Below are 18,184 nucleotides of genomic sequence, written 5' to 3' on the forward strand. Positions count from 1 at the left end.
GTAGGAGATGAAGAGTTTGCAGAGAGGTTTGGCCAGGGACGGACCCAGGAATTTTGTGTCGTGGGGTCATAGTGTAAAAGTTCAATTTTTTTTTTGAAAGATTAAAATAACATTGAAAATAAAACTAGAGTACATTCATTCATAATTCATGTAAAAAAATAACATTACAAATTACAATTGGCCACGACGAGGTTTCATATTTTGAAAACGTAGCATTATAGCTTCATTTTCAATACAATCAAAAACATCATTCTCAACATAAACAAGCAAGCTATCACTCAACCATTGATCTCCCATTTTGTTCCGAAGTGGACCTTTGATAATATTCATGACGGAGAATGCCCTCTCGACTGAAGCAGTAGCAACCGGTAAAACTAGAGCCAATGTAATAAGCAAATACACATAATTGAATGCTCGATGCATCCTTGTCTCCACCATTTTTTTTTGCAAGATCACCAATCCCTTGCAAGTAAGAGAAATCACTACTCGAACTCACATAATGAATATAAAGCTCAAGTTGATCATCAAGTGCCAAAAGATCCCCATCCGAAAAGTCTTGAGGATAAAATTGAGCAAGACGAAGTAACTTTTGTTTATCAAAAGCTACAAATGAATCATTTGGACTCAAACATGCCAAACAAATAAGCAACTCAGTATTTACCTCATTAAAACGATCATCTAACTCCGTAAGTTGCTCGTCAATGACATAAATAAAGAGCTCCACATGATAATGATGACTATTTGTCTTTATTGGAGCATTACGCCTTGACCTCCCTGGAAGTACGAAGGCCTCATCCATGGTAGGAACATCAATATGATGTTTGTCACAAAATGAAGACACCTCTTCAACCAATGCATCAAACCCATTATTCCTCATCCAATGTAGTTTTTCCTTGCATGATTTCACCAAAGCCATTGCATTCACAATTTCTTGATCTTTCTTTTGCAATGCTTGTGACACATCATTTGTGAGTCCCAATATAGCCTTCATTAAGAATAGGTGAAACACAAACTGAAAAGTAAGCATTTCCCTTTGAATCTTATTTGCTTCACCGGCACTATCATTGGGATTATCATCAATAATCATTTGAAGCACATGAATCACAGATGAAAACATAGAAATGATGCTAATAATGGTACCGTAATGTGAGCTCCATCGTGTGTCACCGGCACGTTTGAGACTTGTTTCTTGATGCAAACCTCGCCCTGTTATAAGACAATCATTTGCAAAAGCTATCACAAGTTCTTCTTGGAGTTGTGCTCTAAGTGCATCACGCCGCTTACACGATGCTCCAACATGGTTAACCACACTATTAGTGGTTGTGAAGAAAGAGGCAATATCAATATTCTTCTTTGCTACGGCAACAAGTGCTAGTTGAAGTTGATGAGCAAAGCAATGAACATAGTATGCACAAGGTTGTTCTCTCAAAATCTTTGTTTTAAGGCCATTCAACTCACCTCTCATATTGCTAGCTCCATCATAACCTTGTCCTCGTAACTTGGAAAAGCTCAAACCATTGGAAGAAAAGAATATGTCAATGGCATCCTTTAGTGTACTTGAAGTGGTGTCGGTAACATGTTGAACCCCCCACAAACCTTTCAATTACATGCCTTTTGTCATCCACATAACGCAACACCATAGCCATTTGCTCTTTCACAGAAATATCACGTGCTTCATCCACCAATATAGAAAAGAATCTATCTTTTAAACCACTCATGATGACATCAAGTGTTTCCCCGGCACATGCATTCACAATATCTTTTTGAATCTTTAGAGCTACTAACTTGAGATTCCCCGGAGCATTTTCCAACACAACTTCTTTAACTTTCTCATCATTGTCTGCAAGGAATTGCAATAACTCCAAGTAATTTCCCCTATTGCTTGAAGTTGCACTTTCATCATTTCCACGAAAAGAAAGACCTTGTCTCAATAGAAACTTAGTGCACTTGATTGATGCAATTAAGCATCTTCGATATGCCATACGAGCTTGTTCAGAGTGTTTGCTCACAGTTGTTTCAATATGTGTATTTTGATTCAAGAGAACACCAAATTTATACCAATTAACCACAAAAAATTCATAAATGAAACATCCAATAAATCAAAACAACACCAAATTTATACCAATTAACCACAAAAAATTCATAAGTGAAACATCCAATAAATCAAAACAACACCAAATTTATACCAATTAACCACAAAAAATTCATAAATGAAACATCCAATAAATCTAAACAATATAATACAATCATAAATTCAATTTCAATTCAAGCAATTTAGGTTTAGAGTTAGAATTTACCTTGAATTGTGAGGTGGTGGAAGTGGAGGCAAGCTTTTGAAAGTGGCGGAGCTGCTGGCAGCGGCAACAATGGAGGATTTGGGGCTTCAAGGCTTGGTGGGCAAGAGGGTTAAAGGTTTGTGGGGGGTGGAGATTGGGGATTTAGGTTTGAGGGTTTAGAAAATAGGTGTTTTGGAATGAAAATTCGGGAGGAAGAAGCTGGGCATCTGTTCAGTTTTTTTTTTTTATAACACCTGGACCAAAACGGCGTCGTTTTGGATCAGACACGCGAATTTTTTTTTAAACTCGCTGGCCAAAACGTCGTCGTTTTGGACAGCGTGTTTTTAAAAAAAAATAACCCGGGCTGGTCCAAAACGACGCCGTTTTGGCTAGTCTGTTTTTAAAAAAAAATTAGAAGCTGGGCCAAAACGACGCCGTTTTGGCCAGCTTCTTTCAAACAGAACAGAGCTTTCCTGTTCATCTTCTTCTTGCTCTGTCTGTAAATCCTCTCTCTCATGGGGTCACACCCCAATTCAAAGGCACCTTCTACCTTGCTTCCATGGAGTCCATGGGGTCGTTTGACCCCATTGACCCCACTGTGGGTCCGTCCCTGGGTTTGGCTGAGAATAAGGAAAAAAAGATGAATGGGTGGCTTGAGTATTATTTATGGCAGCTTGACAGTGACTCTGTCAAATGCTAGAGCAGCCTGCCAGAATGCGGAAAAATGGGGAGGAGGATGAACAGCACGAATTTTCTGGGTGTTGCAGGTGAGAGAGGAAGCTTGCTCTCTGAAATGTAGGTTGGTTTCGTTGGGTAGAAGATGCCTCATTTTATAGCCGCTGGAAACCATTCTTTCCCAAGAAACCCTAATAGTTTCCACCCAATTTGGCCAAGCTTTTCCCTTCCATTCTCCTCTCCTCCCTTGACTTTTCCTATCTTGGTGAATTTCATCTACCTATTTGCACAAAATCAGGGATTTTTGGGAGCTCAAGGCCCCTTTCCCGCAGCTGTTTCGGTGGGAAACTCTCATTCTCATGTATTTTTCTTCTTCTTTCCTTTCTCCTTTCATGGCTAGATCTTATGAAGGAAAGCAAATGGATGTACATACTGGTTCGAATGGTGCTTCTCCTCCTGGCAACTTGCGCGCTAATATCCTTTGGTTTCTTGAATGTTTTTTGCTTGAAACTTGCTCCCCCCATGTGCTGGAACCTCCCAACAGCTTTTGTTCAATGAACCTTCAAACCTCCCCTTCGTGGCTTTTGTTGTTCCAGCCAAGTGCTGGGGCCTTTGTAGCTCATTATGGTAATTGTATGGGCTAAGGTGGTTCATTAAGTAAGTGGGCTATTTTTATTAAACGTTGGGCTTTTTGGTTGAGTCAATAGGCTATTTTGATAGGGCTATTTTTTTCCTCTTTTGTGCTCACCCACATGTTTGGGCCTAAGAAATGGGCTTGAGTCCCTAGGCTCCCAAGCAACCCGAGACTTCCATTTTTCGGCTCATTAATAGGCCTCATGTCGATTTATTACCATTCATACCACAACTCACTCAAGCAAGCCCTGAGTATTTGAGTGGCTTGGGGCCCACTTAAGTTTGTGGCGTGATTGGGTGCGGAATAATAATTCCTTGCTTGGCATGGCATGTCGCTCGGCATGCTTCAATTTTATCGTCTTTGAATTGGGGCACGGTGCTCAGTTTAGCATGGGCTTGTATTTTATAATATTATTTCAGTCCTTGGCATGGCAAATTATTTATTTAGCATGACACGTAGACTATGACTTGTATATGATGAGCCTTCGTGTACTCCGATATGTGACTTTTCTTAATACAGTATCGTATTGGACCGAAAACTTATTTGAGCCTAACCATGGACTTTTTTGGGCCTCAACAACCATATCTATACCATGTTCCTTGATTTTAATTGAAATATGGTGTTCTCTTAACTTATTTATGCTTGGAGGAATTTTATTTATATAACTTTATTAGTTAGAACGTTGCTATGTTTATTCTTGAGAATTATTGTGGGAGCGTTCTAGTTTCCAATTACAAAAAGCCACGTGGATGAGAAAAATATTTCTTTTATTCAGAATCCCTATGTTAATTAATTGAGCCCATTTATTTGGCCAATTAATTAATACTAAAAATAAGAATAATATTTTAAATATGGGACAAAGATAATATCACCAATTTCGATATTATCCCAATTTGGAGATATATCACCAAATTAGGAGATTTGATATCGAGGTACTTCTAAAAACCCAAACATTCATCACCAATTTAGATATTTATACGCAAAGAGCCTATAAATACACGGCTACACCGAACATTCAAGGTACTTCTAAAAACCCGAAAATACCCAAAGCTCCACTCTCTCTCTCTCTCTCTCTCTCTCTCTCTCTCTCTCTCTCTCTCTCTCTCTCTCTCTCTCTCTCTCTCTCTCTCTATATATATATATATATTTTCTCCACACGGCTCCAGCCACCTGACTCTCACCTTAAAAATTACGTACAAACGCACTAAAGTTGACATGAGATTCGATATTATGCAAAGGTTTTTTTTTCGTATTAATAAAAACGGTGGTGAATTAAAACATTGTTCATGAATCAAATGAACTATACGATCCTATGCTTCTCAATTTTTATATTTTTCCTTTCGCAGATTCGGCGACACTTATGCATCTGTTACATTTATGGTTATAATGTCATTAAATGAGATATTGTATCATTTTTTTATATAAATAGAACTTCAAATCGCATCAAATTTACTTTATTTTATTTTTGTTTAGATGTTCAAGATTCGCTTTTGTAAGGTTTGATATTCAATGTTAGACTACTCTATATACCCAAGAGAGGCTGTATGGCGATTTTATTATTATTATTATTATTTTGCAGAATAATCATCTAGCAATTCATAATAGTTGCTGAGAGTGTTTGTCTCACATTGAAATGTTAAGGGATCTAGCCTAGGTTTATAAGGAGTTGGGCTACTCCTCCCATTGCCAATTGGTTTTGGAGTGGAACCTCAACTCCTTATAAACCTAGGTTAAGTCCCTTAACATTTCAATGTGGGACAAACACTCTCAACAATAGTTTCATGCACAGAGAAAGAAAAATAGAGGCAACAGTAGGGGGGGAAAAAAGAGGACAAAATACTAACCCTTATCGTACGAACCACAGCGCCAAGAAAAAGTCCCCCGTGGGCAGAGACACCTAAAATGGTAGGTTGTGTAATTGAAGCCGCACCTCCCTCCACTGTCTTGGCAGCGGCTGCAGTCACTAGCAAACCAATTCAGGTCAAACCCTCTGCTCAAAACCTCTTGTATTAATCCCACCTCACCATTCTCATACCCTCCTCTAGCATGACACACCACCACTTCTCCTCTATACTTGTGACTTCCAAATTTTGGATATTCATCCTAAGGCAGAGCCAGAACTGAAGTATTACTTCTGGTTTTGTTAGTTGCCTGATCAAAGCAACCGACTTTGTACTTTGGAAATGACTCAACCACAGAAGAGTTGCAATTGTAGAGCAAAAAGAAGTCAGCTTGGTTTGAAGCCAACTCGAACTGATCATTGGGAAGGGTTAAGTTATGGAGTGATGAAATATCATTGTTACAAGCAGTGCTTACTAAGTAGCCCGAAAGCAGAGAATTTGAGACAAGAAGAGACTAAGAGACTTTCTTTGGTAATCGATGTTGTGGCTGGTGTAATTGTTACCAGACAATTGGAGAAGTGGGTAGGCATCTTCACCATCTCCATGGCAAGAGAGCTGGAAGCCAGGGTACCCACAGAAGGGATCTTGCTTGCCTTGGATGTAGAATGGATAGCTAATGTCTTCGCGGCCACAACTTACGGGCACACTGCAGTTTTGGTAGTAAAAGTCCAGAGCAAATGAGGCTTCTGTTAGGAGGAGAAACATCAAAATGAGTGTGGGAACCTAATTAAATCAAACCCTAGGTCAAATAATTCCTACCATTTGGGGATTATTTGACCAAATTGGGAGTCAATCAACCTAATTAGGAGTTACTCAATTTAATTGGGAATTATCCAATTAAATTGAACGTTACCTAATTAGGTTGAGATTTGATTTGGTTAATTACCACGATCCCCAATTAAATGAGAAGATACCTAATTGAATCGGGATTTGATTTGATACCTACCACAATTAGGGATTTGATTTACCCTAATAAATCAAATCCCTAATTAATCAAATCAATCCCAAAAAGGGGAGGAATAATTCCCTTCCATCTACGGAATTATTCCTCAGAAACCCTAGCCTCCGAGACTACTACAAAAGCATAGCCATACACAATGGTTGAGGTACGTCTAAATTCCTACTGAAACTCTGCATAAATTATTTCTCAAAAACCCTAGCCACCTCCTTTCTTTCTCTCTCTCACACAGGGCTCCGGCCACCCGGTTTTCCTTGAAACACCCTACCTGACTTAGGTATCGGAGGGCCTTTGGCCAACACCCCCCGGGTGTGGTCCTTTTACTCCGATCTGTTTTGCAGGGAGAGAGAGAAGCAGAGAAGACGAAGCAATCTTTGGCGAATATTCTCCCGTGAGATTATTTGCACAAACAAATTGGTGCTTTCATTGAGAGCACGAGATATACTCGAAGCGTGCTCCAAACCTATTTTTTCAATCCACCGAAGCCTTCCAAACAACCATGGTTGGAAGCAAAAGCCTTAGGGGCAAAACCACCGCGATGGCGCACTCCGGAACGGCCGAAGCCTCGCTGCCACCACGAGGTACAGCTGCTGCCAGAGTTTTGCAGCAACCTCCCATCGCTGCCAGCACGTTCCAGCAGCTTCCCAGCGAGTTCCAGCAGCCTCCCATGGCTGCCAGAGCATTCCAACAGCTTCCCGGAGATTCCCAGCAGCCTCCCATGGCTGCCAGCGCGTTCCAGCAGCTTCCTGGCGGGTTCCAGCAGCCCCTCGTGGCTGCCCATGCTGTCCAGCCACCTCCGGCAGCTACGCAATCTCTCCAAACAACTGCTATAGCAACCGGAACGCAGCAGCAGCTGTGCCATGTGGCTGCTGAAATTGCAGCGCAGCCGTGCAGCCCCGTGGCCTCCTCCGTCGTGCAACTGCAAGGCTTAGGTGCCGGTGCCGCCACCTATGACAGTGCCGCCATTCGTGACCACCTCAATGCCATCTCGGGCCATTCCCTAGTCTTGGAGCAAATCCATTCACTCGCTCCTTTGCAACCACACTTGACGTATGCACCCGTGTGCACATCTAATGGAACCCTAGCCCATCTGCCATTGGGCCTGACCCATACCTCTATTCCCGACCCGCGCAGTCAAGTGAGCCTTAACTCATGAGTAGATCAGCTTACACAAAGGGTTGACGACCAAAACAATTTAATTGGCCAGCTCCTCAGGCAGATCAACTTCGGTTAAAACCTTGGAGCCCATGACAATAAGGGAAGGATCTGCGAGCATACCGGCGAGCATTTTGAGGGATCCCAGACTAGTCAGTCAGAGACAAACTGGCAGGGGAGAGAACAAGATCGAGCTGGCGAGACGCAGACATCTGCAAGTCGTACTCTGAGCCAATCGACGATCCATTCAAGACTAGGCACACAAGGGGCACGAGTCCGTGAACGATTGCGTGACGAACGCAACGACCGAAGTTTACTAACCCGCTCGAGAACCAACTTGCGACAACAACTCGTGGAGGAATCTTCGCAAGCTCAATCCACCAATCTGCCTCACGGGCAAGGTAACCGAGGGGCTCAACTTCTTCAAGTCGATGAGGAAGCCAACCATCCCCGCCTGAATCACGAGGGTAGCCAACGTGATCGGCAAGCCATGCGCGCGGAGGACGTCAAGAAGCTCGTAAACGACCGACTTCGTAACTTAAAGATTGGTAGAAATTTCGAAGATGCTCTACACAGGGAGGTGGACCAAGCAAACTCTACGCCTTTCACTGCCGAGATCGAGCAGACTGCTCCCCCAAAGAAATTCTCAATGCCTTCATTCACGCATTTCAAAGGGGATTCCGATCCCGAGAGTCATCTAAAGCACTTCAAAAGTATCATGATCTTCTACAAGGCTAACGATGCGCTGATGTGCAAGGTGTTTGCAATGACCTTGCTAGGAGCAGCCCAAGACTGGTTCTACTCCCTGCCATCTGGGTCGATCAACAGCTTCAAGGAGCTAGCTTACGTCTTCACCAAAGAATACACCTCTTACCGGACGATCAAGAAGAACCCTGATCACCTGTTCAACCGGCAAAAGAAGTATGAAGAATCCCTTCGAGATTACATCAAGAGGTTCAAAGCAGAAAGGGCGAACATCATTGGATGTGACGACCGAATCGCGTCATCGGCCTTCAAGAGGGGCTTGCCAATTGAGTGTGAGCTGTATCGTGAGCTGACCATCTCTCCCTGCCAAACACTAGTAGAAGTCTTCGCGACAGCAGAGCGCTATGCACTTTGGGACGATGACCGGACCGTCGCAAAGAAAGCTTCCAAGCAGGCCGATCAACCGGTTGAACCGGCCAGCCAAAGAAACGACATGATAAAAGACAAGGATGGGGGCAAGCGCGAATTACAGCCTCAGGGGGGTGCTCCAACAACTGAGACCTACACCAAGTTCACTATTTCGATACAGCAGATCCTAGCCCAAGTAAAGAACATGCCTTGGTTGAAGAAATCATCGCCTTTGAAGGGAAACCCCGCCAAGAAGGATACCAGTAGATACTGCGAATTCCATGAAGGGCACGGTCATTACACAAATGACTGCTTCGCCTGGAAAAAGCACCTCGAAGAACTGGTCGGAGACGGCCATTGCATGAAATTCATTGCAAAGGGGGCTATACAGCAAATCAAAGATCGTGACGCGGCCGCCAACGAACCTCCACAAAAAAAGTCATATAGATCAGCATGATCTTAGCCGACTTTAAGAGTCTAGGCTGACCACCGAGGAGCAGAAGAGAAAGATCATGCAAGCGACAAGCGAAGGTCTCCCAAGCTGTCACCTGCTACCCAGTCATGGAAGACGATCCTAACATCACCTTGTAAGGGAAGGAAGTTCCAAGACAACGGAATGCCCATCACCTCCGAAGGTACTATCTACGAAGCTCCTCGCCTATCAGCTCAGCTCTAAGCAGGCACCCAAGCCTCCCTCACCTCCATTGAAGACAAGTTACTTTTGATGTTACTCATGCAAGCTCATCTTTTTGTTCAATAAAGCAATGTAGTCACACAGACATCAATACAAGTTCAAGCTTTTCTTTCCAATGGAGTGTTCACAAAAGCAATTGACACGTCTCCGGGTGTAGGCCAAACGGGTCACACTCATCGACACGTCTCCGGACGTAGGCCAAACGGGCCACACACATCGACACGTCTCCGGACGTAGGCTAAACGGGCCACACACATCGACACGTCTCCGGACGTAGGCCAAACGGGTCACACTCATCGACACGTCTCCGGACGTAGGCCAAACGGGCCACACTCATCGACACGTCTCCGGACGTAGGCCAGACGGGCCACACTCATCGACACGTCTCCAGACGTAGGCCAAACGGGCCACACACATCGACACGTCTCCGGACGTAGGCCAAACGGGTCACACTCATCGACGCGTCTCCGGACGTAGGCCAAACGGGTCACACTCATCGACGCGTCTCCGGACGTAGGCCAAACGGGCCACACACATCGACACGTCTCCGGACATAGGCCAAACGGGCCACACACATCGACACGTCTCCAGACGTAGGCCAAACGGGCCACACACACCGACACGTCTCCAGACGTAGGCAAAACGGGCCACACACACCGACACGTCTCCAGACGTAGGCAAAACGGGCCACACACATCGACACGTCTCTGGACGTAGGCCAAACGGGCCACACACACCGACACGTCTCCAGACGTAGGCCAAACGGGCCACACACATCGACACGTCTCCAGATGTAGGCCAAACGGGCCACACACATCGACACGTCTCCGGACGTAGGCCAAACGGGTAACATACATCGACAAGTCTCCGGACGTAGGCCAAGCGAGCCACTCATCGACATATCTTTGGACATAGGCCAAACATGCTGTGACCTGGGAAAAACATCCTACGGGATGTGCAGAACACACCCGGAGTCTCTCAAGGGGGACCCTGGTGCTTACCAACTTCCTAAGGGAAATTATCCTACGGGATGTGCAGAACGCACCCGGAGTCTCTCAAGGGGGACCCTGGTGCTTGCCAACTTCCTAAAGGGAATCATCCTATGGGATGTGCAGAATACACCCGGAGTCTCTCAAGGGGGACCCTGGTACTCGCCAACTTCCTAAGGAAAATCATCCTAGAGATGTGCAGAACACACCCGGAGTCTCTCAAGGGGGACCCTGGTGCTCGCCAACTTCGTAAGGGGAATCATCCTACGGGATATGCAGTGCATGCCCGAAGTCCTTCAAGAGGGGACCCTGGTACTCACAAATCTCTAAAGGAGGACGTGCAATCAAAACATAGGCTGGTTACTCAAGCAGTTCACAAGTCAAATATGCAAGTTGAAGTTGGAAAATGCAATTGAAATTTCCATAACAAACAGACCAACCGGCCAAGTTTAACAAAAAGAAGATGGTCAAATAAAGACCAATTATTCTTAAAAAGCAAACTACAAAAGCTGAAAAGAAACAAAAAAAGAGTCTTCGTCTACTTGGAGACGCCAGCAGAAGACTTTTAAGCTGCAGCCTCTTCGGCATCCGCTTGACTAGCTACGTCTTCAGCAACTCCATCTGCCTGAACCGTGACATCTGTCATCATCTCGTCTACTGCGTCTACCTCTGCTTCATCCTCTCCAGCTACCTGCTCTTTAATTCCCCCTTCCATAGGGGGTGAGTCGGGGCAGAGCATCTCGATGTCTACATCGTCGATCGCATACAAGGAATCAGTCTCATTTGCGCAATGCAGATAGCCCAACTTGTACGCATCTATGGTGGCTTCAGACTTGGATTCTTTGGCAGACTTATGATAGGCGTGAAACCTAGCCAGGAGTTTGTCATAGCTAAGGGAGATGTCCGCATTCTTACGCTCAAGACGAAAGAAGGCATCTTTTCGACTAGCCAAATCAGCAGCGAAAGAGTTGAGCTCAGAATCCTTCTCGGTAAGGGAGCTTTTCAGCCCAGATATCATCGCCCTCAAATCAGACGTCTTCTTCTCATAGCGGGCCTACTCGGCGGAAAGCTGGCTAGCCAATTCAGCATTCTTCTTCTCCAACTCGCTGAGCTGGGCAGAAGAGGGGGCAACGGTAGATGAGTTCCGAATAGTCTCAGCAGCAAAAATCAGTCCTTTTTGAATCAGATGGAGTGACGCTTCCCTTTGTTTTTCCAAGGAAAGACACGAGAAAGTGCCAAGATCGCCAGCCTGACATATGTGATCAACCAACTCAGCGCAGGACGACGGATTTGATAGGAAGTTTGTCTTGAGCAGATCAGATACGCATGCATCCCCTACAGAACTAGGCTTGTTCACCTTAGGACCAACTGTCGACATGGAGGAAAAACCTTTAACCCGGGCAGATGACTCTCTCATCTTCTTAGCCTCCGCTAACTTCATCTCCAAAGGAGTCAATAATGCTGGATCATGAGCAGACCTCCCGTTTCGATCTCCATCTTTTGACCGATGCAGACGACTTGAACTTCTAGGAGGAATGACTGCATCTCTTTGACGCTCGACAGAACTAGGTCGGGCACGAGCCGTTTCACGAAGCATATCATGGTTGTCGAGCGTGTCAGCAGGAGGCTCGGGTGGAACACCCCGAATACCGCGCATACCACCAACCTTCGTGCTATCTGCACCCACGAGATGCTTGACCCTGGCAGACGATGAGGGAGCAGACCCCACTTGAGTCTTCTCAGCAGAAGGAAGCCTTGGTTTCTTCCTCGATGGAGACCCATCCTTCGCGTGCGAAGAAGCAGCTTCACCTCTTGAAGATTTGGCAGCAACTTTTCTCTTTGAGAGAGATTCAGCAGAACATTCTTCCTGTCCGCCAAGCAGATCATCAGGGTCAGGGCCGTTCTGCTTCCACCTTTCGACGTCCTCGACAGGGGGCAAACCACCGTCTTCTTCTCGATACTCACTCAACAGCCAGCGCCACTCGCGAAACCTTAAAGGGATGTTCAAAGCACGACAGACCTTAGCCATGTCCGGCCCAAGCTCCAATTGCTTGCTAATGTCACTCACTGCAAGCAGAAGACAGAAGTTAGTCAGCCACATTTCAAGAAATTCAAATAAAAGGAGCGCATCGAAAATTGCAAAGAGACATACCATCACAATAGGTGATGGGAACAAGTGGGCCGTCCCCGACATCGCCTTCCCACCGTCCGCTGACCTCCAGCACGTCGTCATGCCAAGCGTGATCCCCTTGACTAAGACTGTTGAACAACTTGCCTTGTAGACACGAACTTGGGCATACTGCTCGAAGTGCCTCACTTCGAAGAAATAAAAGAACTCTCGCACCGTCAGCTCCAACATGAAGAAACGACTCAGATTCTCGAAGCACATGATCGCTCTGTAAGCATTTGGAGTACACTGGCTCGGAGCACACCCCATGGCGCAGAACACCTCCTTGAAAAGCTTTGACAGCGGGAATTTGAAGCCCAAGGAGAAGTAAAAAGGACGGAAGGTGATGATCCTAGCATCAGGGTCATTCGCATCCACCAAAGGCTCGTTGTCCTTCCGAGACTTCAATAGCTTAACCCGCACGTCATCTGGAATGGCAGACGCATAAGCAGCTCGCCACTTTTGGAACTGAGCGTCAGTCGTGACGCGATGCAAGTTGGCCACAAACTTCTTGCTATGCACTATGGAGCCTCCCCATAAATACAAAGGGACCTGAGAACTTGGAGCCTTGCTACCATCTCCGGAAGACATGGTTAATCAACAAGTAGCTGCAAAAAGAAAAAAATTATACATGTTAGAATGCGAAAAAAAAAAAAAAAAAAAACAGCAGCAGCAACAAAACAAAAAAATTTTAAGCTGCTTGGATCAGCCCAGGGAATCGGCCCAGCAGCACACAGCCCAGCAGGAGTCGTCCAACTCGCATCGCAGCCCAGCAGCGCACGGCCCAGCTAGCGCCTCCGGCCTATCGCGCATTGGCCAGGCCCGTCGACTCCATCCAGCTCGCGGCCCACCTCGCTCCAGCCCAGGGCGCTTCCTCTGCCTGGCCCGCTCGCTCCACACGCGCAGCCCGCGCCCAGCGCGAAGGCCCAGCTCGAGCCTACCTCGCTCCAGCCCAGCTCCACTTCTCCCAGCGCTAGCCCAGCACGCATTCAGCTCCAATGCAAGGCCTCATGCCACCTGGTTCAAGCTCCTGGCCCAGCTCCTCCAGACCTCCAGCTCGAGCCCAAGAGTGTAGCCACAATCCATGCAAGGCCAGCCCTTGCGCACCTGTTCTGCCCTTGCGCACCAAGCTTGCACCTCTTGCTGCCATCTTGGCTCACCAGTGCACACCAACCTGCTGACCTCCCTTTCAGCTCCCTTTCGACTAGAAGGCATGATCCAAGCTGCCAAAAATCGGGACAAAGACACAAAAAAAAAATATATACAACCCAAGTCTAATTACCTTGGGTGTGCGGTGGAGACAAGAACTCAAGAACAACGGAAAAAATTCTCCAAAGCTTACTCTCTCTCACTAATGAAATCGGAATGGATTTTGGATGTGAAGAATAAATTGGAGGAGCCCTACATTTATAAGGATAAAAATTCCTTGACCTACAAGGAATCGCAAATTCTTTCCAACATGGGAGTTCATAAAATTGGCAAGTCAAACACCTCCTCTACGCAGGAGCCCAAGTCCACGAAGGAAGCCCAGTTACAGCTGGACAGCCCAACGGGTAAATTACATCTCCTACATGCCACCACGCGCCATGCAGAAGCTGGGGGGCATTTGTAGGAACCTAATTAAATCAAACCCTAGGTCAAATAATTCCTACCATTTGGGGATTATTTGACCAAATTGGGAGTCAATCAACCTAATTAGGAGTTACTCAATTTAATTGAGAATTATCCAATTAAATTGAACGTTACCTAATTAGGTTGAGATTTGATTTGGTTAATTACCACGATCCCCAATTAAATGAGAAGATACCTAATTGAATCGGGATTTGATTTGATACCTACCACAATTAGGGATATGATTTACCCTAATAAATCAAATCCCTAATTAATCAAATCAATCCCAAAAAGGGGAGGAATAATTCCCTTCCATCTACGGAATTATTCCTTAGAAACCCTAGCCTCCGAGACTACTATAAAAGTATAGCCATACACAATGGTTGAGGTACGTCTAAATTCCTACTGAAACTCTGCATAAATTATTTCTCAAAAACCCTAGCCACCTCCTTTCTTTCTCTCTCTCACACAGGGCTCCGGCCACCACACACGGCTATGGCCACCCGGTTTTCCTTGAAACACCCTACCTGACTTAGGCATCGGAGGGCCTTTGGCCAACACCCCCCGGGTGTGGTCCTTTTACTCCGATCTGTTTTGCAGGGAGAGAGAGAAGCAGAGAAGACGAAGGAATCTTTGGCGAATATTCTCCCGTGAGATTATTTTCACAAACAATGAGGATGCAGAAGTTTTGATTCATCTGGGATATTGTAAATTATGGCAGCGAGGGAATTATAATAATAATAATAATAATAATAATAATATTATTAGTACGAGTTGTATTTGAAGGAGGATAGCTTTGACTTGAGAATTCCCCAATCGAAGTCTTTGGCTCTGACAGTTGACAGCTTTTGAGTTTCCGAAAGCTGCCTCACATATTAGACTCTTGAATTTGAAATGAAAACCAGGCTTTTGGATACTATTCTTTCTTCACAATATATTTCTTCAAGGCTTTTGTTTATTTGTTTTCTTTCATTTTGGTAAGGAAAACCCCTGTTCAGGTTTGGTGGTCTTTGTGCAAAACAATTATTGCATGGTATGATACAATATCCCCACTTAAGTGTTATAATGATTGAACGTCTCAATTCAAAGCACTCTATCTTATCTGCCATTAAAACAGAGAAAGACAGATAAACTCAATGGCACTTCACCGATTTATATTCTAGTCACTGGCCCTATGAGCAACACTAATAAAATAGTCCACATGTTCGATCCACACCTAGCAAACTTCATAAGCATACAGTTCATTATCCATAAACATGGAAGTGTTCAAGTAAAATACAGGGGACATTCTATTGTATTGAGACCAATGTAGCTGTAGAAGAACCTGCGGGGTATTTTGGAGGAGAAGACAAGTAAGGCTTGGGTGGTATCTGCAAGCAATCAACACTGCCTTCCAACATATCTATCACATCTTTCATCGCTGGCCTGTTTGAAGGGTCTGTTTGTATGCACCACAGGCTCACTATTACCATCTTCCTTGCTGTTACTTTGTCTTCCTCATTCATGATACTCGGCAAACCAAGTTCTTCATCCAGTTCCAGACGCTTGTAAATCCAGTGTGGAAAATATATTTCACTTGTGTCTTCAGCTTCGGCATTGATGTTCCTTCTTCCTCCAACCATCTCCGAGAGCATCATCCCGTAGCTATACACATCTGACTTGTGTGAGACCCCTCCAAAATTTCTACAGAATACTTCTGGAGCAATGTAACCGGCAGTACCTCTGGCGCACCTTATTGACACAATACTCTCTTCCCTGTTACATATTTTAGCAAGGCCAAAATCAGAGATTTTTGGGAAGAACTTTTGATCAAGGAGAATGTTATGAGGCTTGATGTCAAAAAGCAGAATTCTTGTTTTGCAACCGCGATGTAAATACTCCAATCCTCGAGCAATGCCAAGGGCAATTCGATCCAATGCTTCCCATCCCAAGTGATGACCATGATCTATTTTTGGGGTGTTTGCATCAAATATGAACTTGACGACTTTGGTTTTGTTTCTTCCAAAAGAAACAGCAAACAATAGCCCCTAGAACTCCAATGGCAGCAACTCCAGCAACTGTTCAAAGAAAGGAGACAACAACAAATTTGTATGAGGTACAAGATGTAAAATTCAATAAACCGAGCAAGTTTTACCTGCTATTTACTGCTAACTTGTGCCAGATAAGTATCCATATCAATTAGATATTTGATAAGGAAAGGAACTGACAAATTTATGCAGTGCATCTAGGAATATACAAACTAGCTAGCTTTCCAGCCTTTTTCTTTTCTGAGAAAGTTTGGCCAGCAAAAACTTCGAAAGAATCTCTGTTGTCCTCATGTTTTTAACTGTTTAAGTTTGAGGGATGTGCTATAAAAATGTACACTTTTTGTAGAAGCATATACGAATTAGTCGAGAGAACAGGAAAGACATATTTGACCAAGGCCAACACCTGAAGCATGCAAGTGAGAGGTCAACTTTTAACCGAAGGACTGCATTAAGTCAAATTATATAACAGTTACAGAGCAGTTTATACCAGCGGTTGCTTAAAAGAGAGTTAAATTTGATCAAGGGTATCTTTTAGAGAGCATTCAATTTACTCCCCCACCGTGTTTAAGCACATAGTGCAAAACTTGGGAAAGGAGGCATTAATGAACGGTGTACACTGCAAGAAATATGGTAATATTCAAAGCTTGTTTATTTCATGTTATGCTTAGAAAAGTAATCCTCTGTTGAGAGGCACTTGGGACTGATTTGATTTCCTTTCTGGGTTATAATAGTTGTCCTAGATGATCATCCATATGAATTAGATATTTAACTTCAGAGATATCAATCTTACCTAGTCCTAGCTTCAATCCCAATTTATCTCCTGCAACATAAATTGCAAAATGAAAATTTTGTTAGCTGAAGTAAAGAAGATTGAAGTGGCATACGTATAATTGGCATTCAACAAAAACAAGATAGTGCATAACGATCATTTAAAAACTCATATGTACTTGCGTGTGTGTGTGTTTGTACCGAATACAAAGTATTTTCAACAGACTCTTTCCTTTTTTTGAGAGTTGTACCATTTGAAGAAAGGAAATGGATAAATAACGAAGGGTCATGTAAATGCGGGAAGCATCTAATTTGATGTACATCTATTCCGATGTATATACCTTTTTATCCGAAGGAACATTTAAATTTTCCCTTGTCATCAACACCGCATTCGCCTTTTATATCATAACATCGATAACATGCTTCGCTTACGTGCAGTTGAAGGTCGAACTTAGTAGCCAATGAAGGGAGACTTGGGGGAGGTTGCATGGTTGAACACGATGGTGGGAGACTTGGTAACCTATCATTAGACCAAGTAGTATAGCAAGTAGTAGCATTTGTACAGATGATGTTAAGATCTGTAATGGGGAGGGTTGGTGTGGTGATGCATTTGACGAGGATCGGTCTCTCTGCGTATAATTCAAGGACTGGAGAAGGGCTGGGAAGACTCAAATCGTTGAAAAATTTATCATTGCAGGAATCTGTTCTAAAGCGCTGCTGAAGCTCTTTGTCATGTATAAAAATCGTATTTGTTGGAGAGATGCTCTCTAATTCATGCCAGTATCCTTTCTCTTTCAGTTGGATCCTCGGATTATGTTGATCAGAACAATCAACTGTGAACAACCCGCATTCAGGAGGCTGCGTCTTACTTTTGAAGGGGAACTGGAGTTTCTTTAGTTGATCATTACAGTAGTGGGGACGACAGCGTTTGTAGATTTTCTCTCCTTCGGTAAAGTGAAGAACCACGAGATGAGTGAGAAGAGAGAAAATAAACAGAGCACCACCACCACCACCCATTGTGTGTCAACAACAATAGCAACTTGGATACCGTTCTTTACTTTTCTTTCAGCAAAGACTAATGCATTTCCTGTTGTAAATTATGGAGCCCACATGTTGGAAGGAGCTCACACCCTTCTATTTAAGGAGCTCACACACTTCTATTTGGATACACATAAATGAATGAGAAAACATCTACTTTCTCTCTCTCTCAATTTCC

The 18,184-nt window shown here is 44.3% G+C and overlaps 2 protein-coding genes and 1 long non-coding RNA gene across 3 annotated transcripts; all 3 read right to left on the reverse strand.

Moving 5' to 3' along the window:
- On the reverse strand, window positions 275-1,982 carry LOC109947203 (zinc finger MYM-type protein 1-like). Its single transcript, XM_020556956.1, has 2 exons — window positions 1,597-1,982; window positions 275-1,508 (listed from the first exon to the last, which is right to left on the reverse strand). The coding sequence occupies exons 1-2, from the start codon at window positions 1,980-1,982 to the stop codon at window positions 275-277; spliced, it is 1,620 nt and encodes a 539-aa protein (XP_020412545.1).
- LOC18788122 (rust resistance kinase Lr10) lies at window positions 15,250-16,104 on the reverse strand. Its single transcript, XM_020554758.1, has 2 exons — window positions 16,038-16,104; window positions 15,250-15,928 (listed from the first exon to the last, which is right to left on the reverse strand). The coding sequence occupies exons 1-2, from the start codon at window positions 16,097-16,099 to the stop codon at window positions 15,463-15,465; spliced, it is 528 nt and encodes a 175-aa protein (XP_020410347.1). The 5' UTR covers window positions 16,100-16,104; the 3' UTR covers window positions 15,250-15,462.
- On the reverse strand, window positions 16,112-17,985 carry LOC109946541. The gene is made up of 3 exons (XR_002269673.1): window positions 17,310-17,985; window positions 16,991-17,020; window positions 16,112-16,230 (listed from the first exon to the last, which is right to left on the reverse strand). It is a non-coding gene; the product is annotated as an uncharacterized LOC109946541 (long non-coding RNA).

The sequence above is a fragment of the Prunus persica genome, chromosome G1, assembly GCF_000346465.2.
Source record: "Prunus persica cultivar Lovell chromosome G1, Prunus_persica_NCBIv2, whole genome shotgun sequence".
In the NCBI taxonomy this organism is placed as follows: domain Eukaryota; kingdom Viridiplantae; phylum Streptophyta; class Magnoliopsida; order Rosales; family Rosaceae; genus Prunus; species Prunus persica.